The sequence below is a fragment of the Ylistrum balloti genome, unplaced genomic scaffold (assembly GCF_031769215.1).
Source record: "Ylistrum balloti isolate Yb309-2 unplaced genomic scaffold, AGI_CSIRO_Ybal_v1 Utg371130, whole genome shotgun sequence".
Classification (NCBI taxonomy): domain Eukaryota; kingdom Metazoa; phylum Mollusca; class Bivalvia; order Pectinida; family Pectinidae; genus Ylistrum; species Ylistrum balloti.
Window position 1 is genome coordinate 412,748 of NW_026782620.1, and position 22,648 is coordinate 435,395.

The 22,648-nt window shown below is 36.6% G+C and overlaps 2 protein-coding genes across 2 annotated transcripts; both read right to left on the reverse strand.

Annotated features, from left to right (window-relative positions):
- Window positions 1-1,616: 1,616 nt before the first annotated feature.
- Window positions 1,617-7,458, reverse strand: LOC132560916 (GATA zinc finger domain-containing protein 14-like). The gene is made up of 2 exons (XM_060225621.1): window positions 6,235-7,458; window positions 1,617-1,967 (listed from the first exon to the last, which is right to left on the reverse strand). The coding sequence occupies exons 1-2, from the start codon at window positions 7,456-7,458 to the stop codon at window positions 1,617-1,619; spliced, it is 1,575 nt and encodes a 524-aa protein (XP_060081604.1).
- Window positions 7,459-13,715: 6,257 nt separating this feature from the next.
- Window positions 13,716-16,116, reverse strand: LOC132560900 (tubulin-specific chaperone C-like). The gene has a single exon (XM_060225604.1). The coding sequence runs from the start codon at window positions 16,108-16,110 to the stop codon at window positions 15,097-15,099; it is 1,014 nt and encodes a 337-aa protein (XP_060081587.1). The 5' UTR covers window positions 16,111-16,116; the 3' UTR covers window positions 13,716-15,096.
- Between the last annotated feature and the right edge of the window lie 6,532 nt (window positions 16,117-22,648).

Below are 22,648 nucleotides of genomic sequence, written 5' to 3' on the forward strand. Positions count from 1 at the left end.
CCCAAAGACCCCAAATGGTTGAGATAGGACAGCTGCCGAAAGACCTCGCACATAACGGCAGAATTAAGTTCCAGCGAAGTCAAACCAGATCCGTGGGAATCTCAGACACTGGAGAGGACAAAGTAGACTCGATGACATCAGTAAATACCGTGACGTCATCGGCGCCAGGTGCTCCTATTATTGAAACTTATCGAAAACCAGAAGATGATTTCCAATGGGAAGAAAGACCTACACAACAAAAAGCGCTCACGGAAGTCCAGGATATATGAAAACGGCTTTATGGAATCTCGAGACAACTACTAACTGTGAAGTTAGAAAAAGACCAAACGTCAACATTTCATAGCTATACCTCAATTCATTATTGTCTGAAGTAATATCATCTCCTGATGTACTTATGCGTATTTAATTAAATTTCTTAATTTTGAAAAGTTTTCTCAGTTTCCTATGGAGTATTACTATTTTTCTCTACAAGATGATATTGACACATTCGTTAACAGGTAAGAAACATGATACGATGACCAAGTTTAACGTATCTACCAGACATAGTCCCTTTGAGATTTGGGGTAGAGAACCTGCTTTAGTAACATTTAGTACTAATATTGACAACAGTTCTGTTGTATGTAGTTTCATAAACATTCGCTTTAACTTTCTATAATATTAGTTTAACAGAAAAAACGTGTAAAACGATCCAGATTTCCCGAAGATTGACAAACCAATGTTGAGTTTAAGTAAATATTTTATAATATCGCAGCAGTATTTAAATGTTTAACATTACAATGTTCGAGTTCCGAGCCAGTGTAAAGCTTCAAATGAACAAAATCATGTTCTATCAATAAGACCCCTGCGTCTTAATTGCTGCGCCAAACGTGCCATACACAATGCCTCCTGTCCCTGATATATTAAAACCCAGTCGGTCTTCAGATAAGACCTGTGATATTTAACTTAATATAATTGTGGAAATCATCAACGGATTCATCTAGTATATCTCATGTACCAGTAAAAGTCTATTTATATATCGACGAATCTCCAGGATGTACAAATTGAATATATAATTGTAACCAAGTTCTCTTTTGGTTTATCGCCCCGTCAACAACCAGGGTCATCATCTTGTTTGGTGTCCTGTATAGTAAACTTACACTACGTGTAGGGCGTGTTACCATGTCATCAAGAAACCCTTCAAAACAGAGATCTTTATATATAGCTCTTACGTCGTGTACACAGATAAAATATACAATGTACATATATAATTCACTGTAGTTTAAATCTCAGCATAGCATTATTCAACCCATATATAACCTTCACAGCGTACGATGAGTACCAGGTCCTAAACGTTATATCTATTGTAACTACATACCTGACAAATCAGTCTTATATTGTACCTTTATCATATTTACCAACGAATTAGAAATTGTCGGCTTAAGCGCATCGTAACACAAGGAAAACGTTTCGATAATTCATTAGCCTATAACGTACATGTATAGTATGTTATCACCACTATAATCTGAAGACATGTAGACAGGTGTGCTGTAGTTATCGCCACTATAATCTGAAGACATGTCGACAGGTGTGTTGCAGTTATCGCCACTATAATCCGAAGACATGACGACAGATGTGTTTCAGTTATCGCCACTATAATCCGAAGACATGTCGACAGGTGTGTTGCAGTTATCGCCACTAAAATCCGAAGACATGTCGACAGGTGTGCTGCAGTTATCGCCACTACAATCTGAAGACATGTCGACAGGTGTGCTTTTGCTGTCCACAATGTTATAATTTGTAGACATATTGACAAGCGAACTGTTGTTGTCCTCACTGTTTGGACAAGCTGACATGTTGACAGATAGGGGAAAGTAGTGGTTATGGTTGGTTAAGGAGTTGTTGAATTTCTTGTCAAGGTGATTTGGCGCCGTAGATCGAGAGTTCGAGGCGCGGTAGGACGCGAGTTCAATATTGTTTTCCATCGTCAGCTGTGTCACAAAAATACTAGTCAATCAACAGAATGCATAATATACAGTAATGTATGTTAATCCGAAGGTTTCACATTTGAATTTCGCAACCGGTGAGCTGTCTGTAAAATATCTTGTCCCAAATCATAAAATGTAACAATATGATAAACTGTAATGATTATGTATCTCACCTTAAACCACCAGAATATCAAAGAATGTCAATTAGGACCACGCCATACTGTATCTTCATTGACCTCATTCACAGCTATTTGAAAAAAAAACCAAACTTAATGTGTTCTTATTCTCTTACTTTTTTATTATTGATAGGCATGGACATACCTAGGTACTTGAAAAACCATGGCCTGATGTTTCCTGCGACGAATTCACTATTTTCTACTTAAACATACAGAGTCTTAGAAATAAGTTTGATTCACTTTGAAAACATTGCAGACGAATTTCATCTAGTATGTATTACGGAATCTCACCTAGACAGCAGTATCTCTGATGACGAAAAATCACTTTGTGGTTTTATAAGTAATACTTTCGGGAAAGATCGTGAACACGTACAGGATGGAGGTCTTGTTGTTTATATATCAAATCTAATTGCCTCTCAGCGTCGTTTTGACTTAGAACTTCCGTCTGGTGAGGCGGTTTGGATTGAAATTCTTTCAATACCTGATACTTTGTACAGTATTTAGACCTAACGATTGCGTGTAAATACATTTTGGAGGTATTTCGGACCAAGACACGAGTATTGTTGAAATCAAATTAAATATATTCTTACTAACAAATTTAAACACATGATCTGGTGTTAGAAAGATGCTGATTATGACGAATGTATAAGTTTATAACTATGAAACCAAATGAAAAACCGTCGCTTGAATCAGAACGGGGGCGTGAAATTATAATCTAAAATAGGTTGTAGCAAAAAAAAAAAAAAAAAAAAAAAACAAAAAAAGAACCCCCCCCCCCCCCCCCCCCCCCCCCCCCCCCCCCCCAAAAAAAAAAAAAAAAAAACCAAAAAAAAACACCAAAAAAAAAAAAAAAAAAAAAAAAAAAAAAAAACAAAAAAAAAAAAAATAAATAAAAAAAATGACTGATGGTTGTAACTTTAAAAGGCAACGAAATCATGTCAACAACATCAATTGTTATACCTTACTATTTAATCTCTTTACGTTTTTATAGTGAATAAAATCTGAAATTCCAGATATTTGCCCCAGAACAATAGTTACCGATCAACGTCTTGATGTTTGACTTCTTACGTCACAACTCATTTCTGTTCGGTATTTCCCGGTTTTTACTCAACAACTTCCGCCATTAAGCAATTGTGACTACCCTCTTTCTAGGAAACGTTGCTGACTTCAGCTTCCGGACCGATGGCTACATGTCGTCTGCCATGATAGACAGATTTGCTGAATATACCTCTGAAGGCACATGAGACAGTGCAAACACCAAAATTACATCCGTGTCTTTAATTATTTGTTTTCTTAGATATAAACGGAAGAAAGTGTATCAAAACAGTTGTAGACTGGATTTTCGGTCAACATGAGTTATGTTGAACCTTCAGACGCAACAGTTTAGTACTCTGGTTTAACACATGTTGATATCAAACTCACTCAACAAAGGTATAATGTAAGACAAAAACCATTTTTGCTGATGTGAACGGACTTTTTAAGCAACTATGCTTATACTAACTAAAAGGATTTCTGGAAACTCGTTCGCAGATAAATAAAATCTTAAGATGTATCCAACATTGTATCTCCATTAACAGATTCGTATACCATTGCTCTAGATTACGAACAGAAATCTAATATTTTTAATGATTATTTCGTGTCTATCTCTACTATAGATGACACGGGTGTACCTCTACCATGTATCGATATAAGATCCCAAAGTCGTATCGATAATATGTATCTCACTCAGTCAGACATTGTTGAGATTCATTTATCCCTAAATCTCGGGAAAGCAGTAGGGCCTGGTAAAGTAAGTCACCAACAGCTTATAAACTGCTCATTCTGTCTCAGCTCTGTTATTTCTCATGCTTACAATGTTATCTTGACCAGGGAATGTATCCGAAGTCTGGGAGAAAAAGGCTTTAGTAATGTCTATCTTCAAGAAAAGTGATAAAGAGTGTCTAAATTATTACAGACCAATAGCTCCATTAAGTATAGCAGGAAATTGTTTTGAGAAAGCAGTTACCAGATATTACCAAAATGATCTACTAGATAATTCCTTGTTATACCAATCTGGGTTTCAGCCAGGTCACTCTACAGTGCATCAGTTCATTAAAATTTATCACAATGTATGTTCATGTAACAATCCAGAAAATCGAAATTACTATTGTCCTATCTTTTTGATCCAGTTTGGCATGCAGGTCTAGAACACAAACTGAAAAGTTGTGGAATTCATTGAAATATCTTAAGATAACTTTCTAATTATGTACGGAATCGCCATCTAGAAGTTTTCATACACAAAGTTACTTCAAGTAGTAAAACAACTAATGCTGGTGTACCCCAAGGTACTGTCCTAGGTTATCTTCTTTTTCTCTTGTACATTAATAATGTAACGGATATAATTGACAGCCTCTCACATTTATTTGCTGACGATACTTTCCTAACAACCTATTCTCCTTCTACTCATAAAAATATTACTAACAGAGATCTTGAAAAAAATAACAATTTGGCCAAGAACAGGCTTGTCAAGTTTAATCCCAATAAAACTGAGGTTTTATTGACCTCAAATACCAATTATGAACTGGTGTTAATATAGTTTTTAATAATGCTGATATTGATTTTGGTGAATAACACAAACATTTTGGTATTTTCCTGGATGCAAACTGTAGATGGGCTTATCATGTTGATAACATTTGTAAAATTGTCAATTACATGAGTCTGCTGGACAAAGCTTTATCATGAAAAGAACGTTAAGCAATTAAGTGATGTTTTAATTAGTGTTTGTTAATCAGTGTCTTATTTAGTAAAGGCTGGTTTGAATCTGGTATATCTATAAGAGTTAAGTTGTATACTTCCGTGTCACACAACACAGGTTGATAGATCGGGACCCCGAGCAGGATACTGGTCAGAACGCATTTATATATAAAGTACCTGTTGCATTCCGATCTTTTTGATAAATTGTTAATCGGAAGATGATAAAAGAATGTAATTAAAATGGTATAAAGGTTTGGAATATGAATTCAGACGTGATGTACTTAAATATTGGTATTTGGATCAAAACGTCGACTAGTTTACAGAAAGTTACTATACTTTCTTAGATTGAGTATTTCTAAACCCGTGATTGATGTAGGTAATCAAAGTAGATGAAAACACTATTCAGTGATGTCGACAATAAAATATTTGAATATACACGTATATCAATTAACGTAATGATACATATTGTTTTCGTTATATTTCATCATTATCTATAAATAATTAAAAACACAACTTAAAAATATGTTAAAAACTTCCTATGTGAACCAACTGTAAGTCAGATAATGAGGCCGGTGTATTACCTTGTGGCGATCTCAGTATACCCGTTTCTCGAAGCATTGTAGGTGTTGGCGCATTTACGCCGGTCGCTGCCTATGTTGTTTGCGCTGATTTGTGAACCTGGTGTTGATCACCAGGTTTTTGTGCCTGTATTTTCCGGTCTTTGATAGATTTGCATGTTGTATCCCGATCTATTAAGGAGTTATTTCATTGCAGAGTAAAGGCAGATATATGGTAAATGAGAACATAATTTTAATTAGTGACACGAGTTTAGACTTATAGGGCCCCTGTAATAATCTGACATACAAGTAAATACATGTAAAATGCTTAAACCTCAAGCGCAAAAAGCAAATAAAGGAAAATAACATAACTCATGAATCTTTATGTACGCGGAAATTGATGGAATTGATTTTTTAAAGATGTATTTATGTCCCCATCTTCAGTCTCATGACACACGATAAATAAAACACTCGGATGAGAATTGTTTGGTTAAGAATCAAATTTATTTTCATGTTCATGTTGTCAGAGATTTTACACATTATTGAAATGAGAAATACTGTCACAGTTCTAACACTGGTAGAGGTAGTTACGTAATAACTCTACCAGGGATTTTCTAAAGTAGGCGTGTAAACGACAATTATTTCCAGAGAGAGAAAAATAATGGCAATGTCCGGTTACGTTATATAAACAATTCGTTGATCTATTTCCAAATTAACAAGTACTGTCATTGTCCCCACTGTTATATTCTGATTGTTCCAACTATGATAACCTGTAGACATGTTGACAGGTGTACTGTTGCTGACCCCACTGTTATAATCTGTAGACATGTTGACAGGTGTACTGTTGCTGACCCCACTGTTATAATCTGTAGACATGTTGACAGGTGTACTGTTGCTGTCTTTATTGTTATAACATGTAGACATGTTGACAGGTGTACTGTTGCTGACCACACTGTTATAATCTGTAGACATGTTGACAGGTGTACTGTTGTTGTCCCCACTTTTATAATATGTAGAAATGTTGACAGGAGTACTTTTGTCGTCCCCACTGTTATATTCTGTAGATATGTTGACATGGGTACTTTTGTTGTCCCTACTGTTATAATCGGTAGACATATTGACAGGTGTACTGTTTTTGTCACCACTGTTATAATATGTATATATGTTGACAGGTGTACTTTTGTTGTCCCTACTGTTATAATCGGTAGACATATTGACAGGTGTACTGTTTTTGTCACCACTGTTATAATCTGTAGACATGTTGATAGATGTACTGTTGCTGTCCCTACTGTTATAATCTGTAGATATGTTGACAGGTGTACTTTTGTTGTCCCCATTGTTATATTCTGTAAACATGTTGACAGGTGTACGGTTGCTATCCACACTGTTATAATCTGTAGACATGATGACAGGTGTACTTTTGTTGTCCCCATTGTTATATTCTCTAGACATGTTGACAGTTGTACTGTTGTTGTCACCACTGTTATATTCTGTAGACATGGTGGCAGTTGTACTGTTGTTGTCACCACTGTTATAATCTGTAGACATGTTGACAAATGTACTGTTGTTGTCACCACTGTTATATTCTGTATATATGTTGACAGGTGTACTGTTGGTGTCCCTACTGTTATATTCTGTAAACATGTTGACAGGTGTACGGTTGCTATCCACACTGTTATAATCTGTAGACATGATGGCAGGTGTACTTTTGTTGTCCAAATTGTTATATTCTGTAGACATGTTGACAGATGTACTGTTGTTGTCACCACTGTTATATTCTGTATATATGTTGACAGGTGTACTGTTGTTGTCCCCACTGTTATAATCTGTAGACATGTTGACAGGTGTACTGATGCTGTCCCCACTGTTATAATCTGTAGACATGTTGACAGATGTACGGTTGCTGTCCCCACTGTTATAATCTGTAGATATGTTGACAGGTGTACTTTTGTTGTCACTACTGTAATAATATGTAGACATGTTGACAGGTGTACTGTTTTTGTCACCACTGTTATAATCGGTAGACATGTTGACAGGTGTACTGTTGTTGTCCCCACTGTTGTACTGATGCAGTCCCCACTGTTATAATCTGTAGACATGTTGACAGGTGTACTGTTGTTGTCACCACTGTTATAATCTGTAGACATGTTGACAGGTGTACTGCTGCTGTCCCCACTGTTATAATATGTAGACATGTTGACAGGTGTACTGTTGCTGCCCCCACTGTTATAATCTGTAGACATGTTGACAGGTGTACTGTTTTTGTCACCACTGTTATAATCTGTAGACATGATGACAGGTGTACTGATACTATTTCCTGCATTATTATCTGTATTGTGAGTTATCGCTGTAATCCTTTATTACTCCTTAGCAGCCTCGTTTCTGTCATTGGTAGTAATCCAATGCAAACACAAAGAGATGCACCTAAACTGGTCGTCTATCAAACTTGAGCTGATATTTAACTAAAACTACTATAATTCAGAAGATTCAAAGAATTCCTTTTGGAAGATACAGTTCATAAAACCCAAGCAGATAGATGATGAGGTTGGTAAGCAAACCTGAGGCTTTGCAAATGAGAACAAACGTTTTATTAAAATAGTACCAATGTATTTGCAATACCGTCTTCAACTTTTATCTTAAAGTGTACCCTGAAAGGTCAGCTATGTTGACCTTGAAAAATAGTTCTGCACATAAAATACACTATGCCGAAAACGCGAATGCCGTGGAATGTTCCGTTACTGAGAAATTGCGACTTTTCTGAAAAACACACCTTTGGCTGAGAGGCATTGACCTCGTTTTCGGACACCCAAACCTGTGACGTCATAAGTTCAACGCTTTTGTTGATGCAGCTATATTGTCTTTACTGTGCTACATGTGATTGTGATCTATTTTGGGATTTTCCGTTGTAATTTCTTTGTTTATTTACGTGAAAGTACTTCACATCTTCGCAATATCTAAGGTAGTGAACGAGGGGTCGGTGAATAAGCGCTTAAATCCGCTAAAATTGCTTCCTATCGAGGAGGGAAGCGGTGTGTATGGATGTCCTAACACTAACACGGATGGGGTGTCGATGCGTGACGTCGATAAATAAAACTGATTGTTGATTAAATAAAAGTATATTTGTTAGGTTGATATTTTGTTATTAATTCTACAACTAAACATTTTAAATTGATAGACTAGCCTATGACTTAGGCGGTCATAGGAATATTATTCCTTCGTAATCGTGAATGCCTAATACTCGGAAAAGGCCTAGTCGTGAATGGGTCACGGGAATTTTCACCCCGAGAATTTTCATACTACTATTATATAGTATAGAAAAGAATTATTAGAATTTATAGAATAGGTTATGTGTGTATGTTGTTTGTATAAGGTGTATTTGGTTTTTAGATCTTCCAGCAGACGATGTTGTTTAGTTATTAATTTTGCGATCGTAAAAATAACAATAAGATCACCAATCTTGATTTGAAAACACAGTTCACAGTGTAGAGATGTCATCTAAACTCATAATCACACCTGTGCCAGGTTAGGTAATTAGCACCTCTGTGGCTGGAAAAAACAATTGACACCTGTGAGGCGACACGCCTGTCGGCTAACAACAGACGCGTACCAGTGCTAGGGTAAAAACCAGTCAAATAATTGTTTAAACTTCTAAAACATCAAATTTTTATTATTAACACAGCGGAGGGTGTTATAATTGGTTGTTGACACCCTATCTATATATATATCCACAGTGCTACGAAAATTCCCTGGAAAGAAAAAATTCCCCTCGGACGAAACTTCTTCGGTAAGAAAATTCCCGACACCTCGTGAATGTATGCATAGTCTTGCACAAACGCGATTTCCCGACGTCAGAAATTGTTGATCGAGACTTGAAGATAGTAAAATTAGTCCAAAACCACACCCAATTTTATTTTGTTTCTTTGAAACGACGATTCACTGTTCGACTACTTTCACGACTACTGGTGAGACCCAGTGAAGTACGTGCCAATCTATGTTGCCCAAGCGATCGTCACTTTTCGAAGGGTCATTTTCCTCCTCACTGGATACATCGTCTTGTAATTCCAGTTCAAATTGGTAGGGCTGGGTTCCGTCTTCAGACATATCATTCACACCATAATCAGACTCCTCAAAACTCATGCTCAAATCGCTCTCAGTTGCCACTCTAAGTCATGTTGACTGCCATTTTTGTTGAACTTATGACGTCACGAGTAGAAGAGCCTCGATTCCGCGGAAATGACGATTCGGCTGATTAGGTCTGGGCGGACAGGTGAAAATCGACAACTTTGAGTTTTATTAACTCGACACTGAGGCGACGGATTTTGACGGGGTTTTCATTATTATTATTTTTACGGCATTCGTAACATTATATCTAAATATAAAATTACTCTCAGGGTACACTTTAATCAGGCAAATGCCTCATTTTTGACCAACCATGAGCCTCCATTATATTTCTGTAGTGAAATTATTGGAAAACCATTTTTTGTCAAATTATAGGCTTTGATAGACTACACAATCCATCAAAGTTGGAAGATTAGCTATTTGATATTACACAAGTACATGTGTATAGTGACCAGATCACCAAGGCAATAAAAAAAGGAAAGGAAAATACAAGTTTATTTACAAATATGGTCCATAATTTCTCTGTTGAGTTGAACTAAAATTGATTCTTAAGCTAAGGACGAGTCTGGAAAGGATCCCTCTAATCATAGGACTTATTGGATTACCATGGTAAGCAAATGACGTTGGATGCCTTGGAAAATAGTACCATAGTAGTAATTTATACAGATAAATTTTCTGCATGTTCAGACAATATCCTAAAGTTCATAGACTTCGATTAGTCACACCATATTACAAAGTTTTATAGAAATTGATCACAAGACTGAAGAGTATGGGTCATTAAACAAAAACACATAAAGTGACAATGGTACAACTATATGCAAATCAACACATCTTCCTTTGCAGTACTTGTCCACACAAGAGCCTGACCTGACACAGACAGATTGGCAAACAGGTGTTGGAAAACTAATACCATTAAAATCACCAAATTTTGTTATGGGGGTGGGGTGCTTTTGTTGGGACAAAAAAAAAACCTGGAGCTGGAGAAAAGATTGAAGAAATGAAAAGACTGGGTTTGTGGAAACAATGAGACTGAGGTTGCAGTGTACTTAGACAGGTGTTGTAGAGACAGTCAGACTGGTGTTGTAGAGACAGTACGACTGGTGTTATAGAGACAACAAGACTGGTGTTATAGAGACCGTACGACTGGTGTTGTAGAGACAATAAGACTGGTGTTGTAGAGACAATAAGACTGGTGTTATAGAGACAACAAGACTGGAGTTGTAGAGACAATACAACTGTTGTAGTTGAGACAGTAAGACTGGTGTTGTAGAGACAATAAGACTGGCGTTGTAGAGACAATAAGACTGGTGTTATAGAGACAACAAGACTGGAGTTGTAGAGACAGTACACTGGTGTTGTAGAGACAATAAGACTGGTGTTATAGAGACAACAAGACTGGAGTTGTAGAGACAGTACACTGGTGTTGTAGAGACAATAAGACCAGTGTTGTAGAGACAATACAATTGGTGTTGTAGAGACAATACAATTGGTGTAGTAGAGACAGTCAGACTGGTAATGTAGAGACAACAAGACTGGTGTTGTAGAGACAATAAGACTGGTGTTGTAGAGACAGTCAGACTGGTGTTGTAGAGACAATAAGACAGGTGTTGTAGAGACAATAAGACTGGTGTTGTAGAGGCAATAAGACTGGTGTTGTAGAGACAATAAGACTGGTGTTGTAGAGACAATAAGACTGGTGTTGTAGAGACAATAAGACTGGTGTTGTAGAGACAATAAGACTGGTGTTGTAGAGACAATAAGACTGGTGTTGCAGATACAATCATATTCTGGTGTTGTGGTTACAGTAGTACTTGTGTTGTGGTGACAGTAGTACTGGTGTTGTGGTGACAGTAGTACTTGTGTTGTGGTGACAGTAGTACTGGTGTTGTGGTGACAGTAGACTGGTTTTGTGGAGACAATGAGACTGGTGTTGTGGAATCCTTGATAGTCCAGTGATTGCCATCACTTTTGCTCTCTATACCTCTGGAACTCTGCAGTCTAGTGTTGGAGAGACAATAAGAGACTGGTAGATGCAATAATAGGGCAGATGTAGAAATAATATTGGGGTTTAATATAGAGACAACAAGAAGTACAAGAATTCCTCGGAACTGTATGTGTCGCCTGCATAAAGTGTCACAGTCACCCAGAAATTGAACTGGATGTGCAACGATCAACCATGAAGTTGTAATACCAAATTTCATTTCTATAACTTGGAGCATAAAGGGAAAACTGTGCAAAGCAATATTCCTGAGAAATTTTCCAAGTTCAAAGGGGCGAACCTTATGTGTAATGTTTGACCATGAAGCCATTTGTCATATTTCATTTCAAAAACTCAAAGCATAATCAAGCAAAAGTATGAAAAACAATATTCTAAAAGAGTTTTCTAAGAGGCATAACTCTGCAAAGAAGGGTCACAGACAGCCAAGAATCAAAACCAATCTGTACCCTTCCAACAAGAAGCCATATAGCAAATGTCATTTCTATAACTCAAAGCATAACCAAAGAAAGTCAAGAAAACAATATTCCCAGAGAATTTTCTAAGTTCAAAGTGGCATAACTCAGCCAAGAAGGGTCACAGACAGCCGGGAATCAAACTTAATCTGTACCCTTGCAACAAGGAGCCATATACCAAATGTCATTTTGATAACTCAAAGCATAAGCCAATAAAGTCCAGAAAACAATATTCAAAGGAAATTTTCTAAGTTGGAAGGGGCATAACTCTGCCAAAAAGGGTTGCAGACAGCCGGGAATCAAACTTAATCTGAACCCTTGCAACTAAAAGCTGTATGCCAAATTTCATTTTGATAACTCAAAGCATTATCGTAAAAAGTCTGGAAAACTTTTGTATGGACGACAACGATGACGGACAAAGTGATCCCTAAGTGTGCGCCAGCTCTGCAGGCAACACAATAAAACTGGTGTAATACATTTCAAATCATTCACAAAGTTCATATCAAATATGAACGGAAGTGAATATCAAAAAGTTCTTGCCTTTTCTGCACAATGCCTTATTTGCCAGATGGGACATACTTTTGCTTAAAAAATCTCAAAATTCTTTAATGCAAACTCATTCCAACTATTTTGATATGAAATGTTTGTAAGAAGTTTCATTTAAATCAGTCTATAAATAAAGGGAAGAGAGCACTAACAATGAAAAGTAAACAGACAGACAGCACAGGATACCCCAAAATATGACTTGTCATCGACAGGCATATGCAAATGTCTGAAACTTTCTACCCAAAAATAGAATTCATACATATGTACACTGGTTGTTGATTCCATTCTCCAGCTCCCCCACCCCCACCCCCCAGATTCCAGCAAATATGGCTAAAATTTATATACAATACATGTAATAAAATTGGAAACACTTTTCGATTTTGTTATTTTTCTGTATATGTACCAGATACTGCAAATTTAACATTCTAATATATATATATATCAAAATAATAAAAAAAAATCAAATTTTCCCCCAACAATTCGATATCACAGCATTAATGCAAAAACCTGAAAATTCTGCCTGAAAAGGAGTCAACAACATGTTCAAATAGCTATAACCAGTTTTCCATAAGATATACAAAAGAAATATATCACGAACAGAATTCAACAGGCACGTCTTAATAAAAAAGAAGTCCATTCCTAGATTTATACTGAATCATTCCACTATCTTTTTCTTTAAATGGCTATTAACAATTATCAATATTTCATCATTTCTTTTTGCAAATGGATGGCTTTCAAAAATTACCAATATATAAATATTGATATGATATCAATTCAAACAGAAAATACATAATAACCATGCAGGGTTTTCCACAAGAGCCGGTCGCCAGCCAATTTGACCGGCTACTTTGATCATTTGGCCGCCTACACCAATCCAGTTCCGTAATAATGTTCAATACACGACTACACGTACACGGCAGGCCAGTCTCTTACTTTCACTACACAGCCTACTACTAACAAAATTATGGAAAACCCTGACCATGTCTAGTACATAGTGACACAAACACATATATCCCTCACAAGATAATGTTTATTTTTGTTTAAATGACATTTCCATATTTCAATCTTGTACAAAAGTAAATTTGCAATGGATTCTACCTTTGTTCTTTATGAAAATGAATGTATATTTTCATAATTATGATGTACATATATGTTTTACATGTAATAAATATTAAAATCACAGCTCAATCAGTTATTTATATGATATAAAGCACTTTTCTCAACATATCATTCCAATTAGGTATATATAATGACATGTTATATATCAAAATGGACAGAGGTTAAACAACACTATATATATAATTCTTTAAATTTGAATTAACTCTGTATTTAATCCATTTTTCCTGGATAATTTTTCTTAAATGGTATCCATATCCATTGGCTGACACAGATCTAAATTCCTTGAGCACTTGAACATGTGTATTACATTTAACTCCTCATTCATGCCACTAGTACAGAAAACAGTATAATAAAAGTTCCAAATATAGCTTAACACTGATCCATCTATAATTTGACATTTTTTTTTTACTATCTACACAGCTAGAGGATATGTGCACTTTATTAAACACCATAAAAAGTTAACTACATTTAATTAAAATTTAAACTTTAGGGGGTCTACCAATACATAACAATAAACAGCCTTTTAATTCTATACCCAGCCAATAATAACTGATGACATCTTACAAGGTTAAAATATGTACATATTTTTTTCTGCATACAAATTGTGTTTTTCCCACTGATGTCCAGTATAGAGACATTAAATGTGGAAACTCTTCCCTCTACATTTTTTTTAGCACAACCCTTTTGTGTTACTGTAATTAAATAGTGCACAGAGCAGTTATCAGGTCAAATTTAGCACAACAGCTAGATGTCAATTTGTCAGGCAGTTCAACTTTGGAGATATAGAGAAACAAAAAAGAGAGAGCAATTTCAACAAATTTCATTTACACTTTCTAAGTGGCCATCCATTATCATTGGTAAATATGCCAATTATTAATCATTAAATGTATCAAACAGGTTGACAAACAGCTACAAAGTCCTCAGACTGGTTTTAAAACCTTTAAACTCATTAATTTTACCTTTCATGTAACGTTAAACCAACCTTTGAACAGGGGCCATAGTTAGAGCTATCCGATTTTTGTATTATATATCGGATAAAAATCTGATCTGAATCACTCTTAGTTATGTTATATCATTATGTAAAATCTAACAAAGATAAAAAAGTCTGAAAAAGATTATATAACCTTCAAACACAAATTATGACATACATGTAACTGAGCATATGATGTCTTTGATTTGAAGCTATTCTGCAAATACAAAATATCCACTGATTGGAAGATATATTTTATGCAAGACATATCTGAAAAGGTGTTAATGTACTTTAATCAACTAAAACACCAATCTATTTTTAATACCTTTTCTGTCTGCACATACCACGAGATAAATTCAGAATGTGAAACATATGTATTCTGAACATGCCCCATGTCAATACTTATGCTAAACAACACCATTTATTTTCTATGAAAAAATTAATGTTTTCTTTTTAATGTCTCATTCCTCCAAGAATTTCTTTCTTTTTTCCTCTTCCATGATAGCCCAGTTCGGGGAGCGCACATCACTGGCCAGCCAGTTGAAGTCATCCACATCATTCCAGTTATTACGGCTTTTATCAAGTCCTGATCTGTCAAAATGGTCATTTTGACCAGGGTAACTCAGACTGTACGGTGCAAAGTCCAGATTTTTACAGTCCTCAATAATGGCCCTACTTGTAACATGCAGGTATATACTGGAATTTTTGGTAGAGTGTGTTCTTAGCTGCTGACATGCTAGAACAAACACACATTCTTCACAGTCACTGATGAAGACTGAACTTGAAACTGGTCCACATAAAACAGTGCAATTTTTCAGATTTTTCATATGCACTGTAGATGGTGCCCCAAGTAACTTCAGCGTGCAGTCGTTGAGGTTGGTCACAGCTACATCTTTACCAGTAATGTCGTTGCTCTCTTTAACAAGAGTTGCCCCCTGGAATCCAACTATCTTGCATCCAGCAAGATCAATGCCTAGATTGTCGGTCTTTTCTATAATTTTATGGGCACCATTTGTCATAACGTGTGCGTCCTTGTCAACTTTCTTTCTAGAACTAAACGCGAACTTCTTCTTAGGTAACATTTGCTCCCTCTTTTCCTGGATTTGTGCTTGCATCTTGCTGAGCGTTTCTTGGGCCAACCGTAAATCGTAGGAAGGCAGAAACATAACAGAATCGGCAACAAATTTCTGTAGCTTCTGATACGATTGGGCAACGAAATCAAAACGCTCGCGCAATATGATTTTATCAGAACAATTCCCGTTACATGTTGCTAAGGCTCTTTCCACCGATTCTCTCTGAATGTTGAAATTATCGGAGAAGTACCTGGTGCTTTCCTTGGCATTAGATGAGTTATCCTTCTCTTCCTTTCGTTTTTGGATATCTTCTTGTCGTTCTAGCTCCCTTTTCTGAAGACGGTCAGTGACAATTGCCTTCTTATCTACCGAATTATCATGATGAAACCCGTTAACTTCCATCGTCGATTCTGGAATTAACTCTCTTATCGTAGCTGGTTTCTGTTATGTCGCTTAGAGCTGTAGAAAAATATTTTTTGCGCGGGCGTATTCTCAAACAATTCGATATACTGTCGTATGATATTGGATCTGATAATACAATAAATCATTCAGTTTACTGTATCGGCAACTTAAATGATGATATGCTTCAACAAGTTATCCGTAATATATTTTTAGAGATAGAAACGGCCTGTGACTCATGGAAGGGAAGCAACTCCTGTTGTCGGTATATGAGCAAACACTATTAATAGACAGACTAGAACAGTCTGTAGGTATATGTATCTGACTCACCTAAAAACAGATGAAAAAAATGTATAAAAATAAATTTGAATAGAAAATCAAATACTTAAATGTTCAAATATAATATTTAAATTAAATTGCATGCTTTATTAAATTAATATACGGTATTTTGTCGGGAAAGATGATACTGATAATCATAAAATTCATTCAAATGTGACGGATTGGGAAGCATTTCTGATCTAGGTTTTCTTTGTACATCGACAGCTCTGACGTCATTATCCTTGTTTGTTACACGTTCCCCACAAACCCCCTGTATATACTGTTGTTTTAATGTGTTGTCACGTGGGAAGTGGAGGGTAGGTCAGAAGTAGGGGGGTTTGAGGGCTAAGCGGATAGTTGGTTTGGGTGGAAAGTTGGTTAGAAGTCGGAGAGAGGGCTTAGCTGAGAGACGGAAAGATGTAAATATATTGGACGGATAAGCTGAGGATTGAATGGTTAGAACTGAGAGATTGTTCATCGGGACGTTTTACGGACTTTGAAAGTGAAAGTTTGATTAAATTGTTGTTTACATTTCTGGAGATGCATGTTGTCAATATGTGTCGATGGGAGACACATTAACCCCATAATTCAATAAACGTCTTATTTTTTTTATATTGGTTGGAAGTTGTAAGTGTCATTTACAATGTGTTTCTTGCATTATTTGCACAAGTAATATGCTGTAAATATCATGAAATACTCGGCTGTGTCATCGTACTGACATAGTAGTGACCCTGGGAGATCAGCATGGGTTTAAACAGGTCACCTATGGCTTTGCCGACTGATAGATGCTCCTCCCACCAGTCACACATGACTTTGTCAATGCACAGAAACGCCCTCCCTGATGTCCCTCCTTCTTGTCATCTTTGGCCTTGTCAACGCAGAGATGCCCCTTCCCTCGAGTCACCTATGACTCTGTCGACTTTGATGCCCCTCCCTCTGGTCACCTTTGGTTTATCGATGCACAACTGCTCCTTCTTCGAATCACTTACGTCTTTTTCAACGGAAAATGCCCCTTTCTCTTTTCACATCCGTCCACCTAATCACCTCTTGTGCCCGTCCATCTAGTCACCTATGGATTTGTCGACTCAGATGCCCGTCCATCTAATCACTTCTGGTTTTGTCGATCCAGATACCTGTCCATCTAGTCACCTTCGGGCTTTGTCGAGTCAGATGACCCTCCCTCTAAGTACCTCTGGCTTTGTCGACTCAAATGACCCTCCCTCTAGGTACCTATGGCTTTGTCGACTCAGATGCCCCTCTCTCTAGGTACCTATGGCTTTGTCGACTCAGATGACCCTCCCTCTAGGTACCTATGGCTTTGTCGACTCAGATGACCCTCCCTCTAGGTACCTATGGCTTTGTCGACTCAGATGACCCTCCCTCTAAGTACCTCTGGCTTTGTCGACTCAGATACCCATCCATCTAGTCACCTTCGGGCTTTGTCGACTCAGATGACCCTCCCTCTAGGTACCTCTGGCTTTGTCGACTCAGATGACCCTCCCTCTAGGTACCTCTGGCTTTGTCGACTCAGATGCCCCTCCCTCTAGGTACCTATGGCTTTGTCGACTCAGATGACCCTCCCTCTAAGTACCTCTGGCTTTGTCGACTCAGATGCCCCTCCCTCTAGGTACCTCTGGCTTTGTCGACTCAGATGTCCCTCCCTCTAGGTACCTATGGCTTTGTCGACTCAGATGACCCTCCCTCTAGGTACCTCTGGCTTTGTCGACTCAGATGACCCTCCCTCTAAGTACCTCTGGCTTTGTCTAGGTACCTCTGGCTTTGTCAGATACCCATCCATCTAGTCTCCCTCTAGGTACCTCTGGCTTTGTCGACTCAGATGACCCTCCCTCTAGGTACCTCTGGCTTTGTCGACTCAGATGACCCTCCCTCTAGGTACCTCTGGCTTTGTCGACTCAGATGCCCCTCCCTCTAGGTACTTATGGCTTTGTCGACTCAGATGTCTCTCCCTCTAAGTACCTCTGGCTTTGTCGACTCAGATACCCCTCCCTCTAGGTACCTCTGGCTTTGTCGACTCAGATGTCCCTCCCTCTAGGTACCTATGGCTTTGTCGACTCAGATGACCCTCCCTCTAAATACCTCTGGCTTTGTCGACTCAGATGACCCTCCCTCTAAGTACCTCTGGCTTTGTCGACTCAGATGCCCCTCCCTCTAGGTACCTATGGCTTTGTCGACTCAGATGCCCCTCCCTCTAGGTACCTCTGGCTTTGTCGACTCAGATGACCCTCCCTCTAGGTACCTCTGGCTTTGTCGACTCAGATGACCCTCCCTCTAGGTACCTCTGGCTTTGTCGACTCAGATGCTCCTACCTCTAGGTACCTCTAGATACATGCTATATGCAATCACTAGAACTTAATATTAAGGAGATTCCTTTGAACTTCTGAATCCTGTTTACGCCTTATTAAATTAGTGATATAAACATTTATACCACCAAATGTAATAAATAATGAAATACGGCACAAAACACAGTGTCACCAGTTTATGATGAAATGGCATCACTTACTTGTAAATATCCACTAAATCTATTTGCAATATTAGCACTAACACTTTTTTCTTATCAAACATGTGGGTCTGTCGAACATTCATTACTAGAATTAGTTCCTGCACAGAATTCGTGTCAATTTTCAAAGTATCTCCTAAAGAATGAGGGACTGCAGATCAAACTTGAGTAAATAAAATTGTATCTGAGTCAAACTCTTACGGATATGCATAAATGACAAATGGTCAAAAACAAATAAATAAACGTTTTGTTATCTTTATTTGCACTTTTTCCTCTATAAAATATAGATAAGATATATAAATAAAAGATTTTATAAGATAGAAGAACATAAGATTTCATATTTTTGAAACAGTTTTAGCCAATCCCGCTTATAAATATTGATAATGACTGTCTCCAATGATACTTATCAGAAAAAAAGAACACATATTGTTGTTCCCGTTTGAAACAAACATTAAGGAGGTTTGTTTTACCGATTCAATTGCAATCCATTAATTTATACTACACAGACAAAGATTGATGTAGTTACTTATTCCTGACTTACACTCGATAACTTTGCTCCTTATAGTACCACAAACTCAAACTCGATAACTATGTTTCTTTATAGCGACACTGATTCAAACTCGATTCACACTATTTCTTCATAGCTACACTGATTCAATTCACACTAGTTCTTTATAATGACACTGATTCAATCTCGATTCACACTATTTCTTCACAGCGACAGACTCAATATCATTTCACACTATTAATATTTCTTTTTAGCGACACTGATCAATTTCTGTTGTCTCTGTTTCTTTATATTACACTGTCCTTTATTTAACCAGCGGACGTCATTCTATCTATCTGTCACACATATTGCATCTATATTGACAAATTGTTTTTTTATTGTATGTTTACTTAACTGGAAAAGCTTTTTGAAATTCATAATCAGCTTAATGATTAACGTAAAGCTATAATACGTGTTATCTGAGGCGACGTGCAGAGCGTTAAAGTAACGTCGGTCAGAATGGCGCTAAAATGACGTCACGCTATTGTCATTTGATGCCGACTGTATCTATACACCTGTGAATACGATCCAGATGAACACCGAGTTAATGGGAGGACATCGTGCAAAAAAAAACTTAATAGCCACTGACTAACATCCGAGGACACTATTTCTTTACAGCGCCGCTGATTCAAACTAGATAACGTTATTTTATTTCATATCGGCACTGATTCAAATTCGAGTCACACTGTTTCTATAAAGCGCCTCTTTGTCTGCTTCTTTATAATATTGCTTCATAGTGCTACCGAATCAAGCTCAAAACCCACATTCATAAATGGCCTCTCTTTAAATTCCACACTAGGTTTTAACTTTCTGGCATCATAGGACAAACGACAGTATTTACTATGGTTTAAAAGCAGTTGATGCTAAACGTCTAATTATAGCCGTCATACATTTGTATGGATAGGGAAAGCAGGGTAAATACATGCATTATTCAAAATCGGAGGATACTTAAGTGAGATGATGTTTATCGGTACAGAGAGAGAATACCTGAAAAAAAAACGTCTAAAAAGCAGTATTTGGTAAAAATGGCTACCAGGAACTTGATAAATATCCTTCTGAATTCCCGTAAGTTGTCTTTCATGTATAATTATACAATCATAATGGACAGAGGGAATGACATTTACACATAGCACGGTGTATAGTGGGATAATAAACACCGTTCATTTATATATCACAAAATAATGCCCTGATGCACACCTGGCATATTTACAAACATTAAACACGCCACAAGCACAACTACATGGAATTACCATACGGAAGGAGGATCAAGATTTCTGTCACTGCATAAATTCTACATTAAACAATAGAACATATAGTTTGTAATTATAAAAAATATCTGTAATATACAGAGACTATGTTCATTGGTATAGGGAATGACATTTGTACTCATTTTAATGGTACTAAATGATGACGATAAAGTTTCATAATTACATTACTTTGTCCTGGCAAGTTTGTACTTTAAACCTTAAACAATGAACAAACAATTATCAGAAAATGCGGAATGTTCTAAGTTGTAAAAGATAAACGTTCAGCTGAAAGTTGTATTTATGTTTTGACACCCGAGCACCCCTGTGAAGACGTATTTCTACATACTTCTATATGTACGTTGCCATGAATCATTTTTTGAGAATATAAATTAAATTTTGATGTGATAAAAAAAACGTCTTAGTGTGATATTTTATGTTAAATACGATACCTCGCATGCTTATATATGATGATATGATAGTATCTTAGTCTTTAACAAGATACCTCGGGTAATATGGGAAATATGACACATGATTTCATTGAGAACAAGATTACCATTATTCCATGTATAAATCACAGTTACTCCTTTATCGATATCTCTAACGATTTATAATCGATCACAAGACGACGTAAGCATATTTTACATTCCATGTCAGGTGTAACTAAACCCAACAAAATATTTGTGATTCTCAATATATCTAAATATTCATGACATTCCTGAACAAAAAATGTTGATCATGTATTGGTCCCAATCAAATTGGATTAAACTGTGTATTGGTTGACTTCTTGAAAACATTTTATAGTATATTGTGTTATAAAATATTGGTTCAAACTAAGTAAATCTTGTGTAAGATCTCTATAGTAAACGAAAACATTAAGTCCTATGTAAGGCGCCACGGAATATTGTCTATACGACCAGCAGGCCGTATTATTACAAGAGAATCTTTATAGCCGATTGTATTTTCTCTCTCTGTCAGTCAGAGGTGGTTGATTCTAACTGTCAAAGTTATCACATACAACTGTTTGATCTGTTTTTCTTTAGTATTCAGATGGCACTGTGCTATGCTCTGAAGACATTGCTGACTTCCAAAATATGTAAATATGTTAGACTATTGAGAAGTGCCTATAAAGTGTTGGACTGTGAATGTAGATAAGACAAAGAACAGTGTAGTTAGTAACTGATCCTTACCAAATGTTTTACACGGAACAATATTATTGCACATAACGGAAACGCTTATTATCTTCTTAATTGTAAGGTCAAAATGATTATCCTGCATGGCAACACCATTTTTTTTTATCAAGAATTAAGAAATAGTTTTTTTTTTTTTTTTTTTCAAAGTGTATATCATATAAACAAATTATGCTGTGAAACCGTTTGGTACCCAATTCTAGTCATTGTTTTTAACAACCAAATAGTATTTCTATGCAAAGGTTGATCTATTATAATCTTACATGTTGTTGCATTCTGAATAAAATGAAATTGAAATTTATCACATTTTGTAAACAGAAAAGTAACTGAATGAATTAGAAAAAGTATTATATCTGAAATATCCTTCAAGCTATTTTCTAAAAGCATATAAAATATTTGCCTCTCAGAATTATGATTTTTACAATTAAAAACATACATGAACTGTACTGTTCATTTGCATTACAATAGATAATAAAACAACCAATAATAAAATTGTATAGCGTTAATATACAACCTTGGATTACAAAAGAAGCTTTGCGGGTTCGATATTTCCCCGAAACTAAGTGCACCTGAGAGTACATTGAGCTTAACGGAAAGATTACAAATTCTAACTGATTACATTACCAGCTTCCTTGCCCCAGATTTTTTAACAATAAATATAGTAACTTTCATTACTCGGTACTTTCTTTTTGCACTAGATCAACAGCTTGCATACATGTTCTGT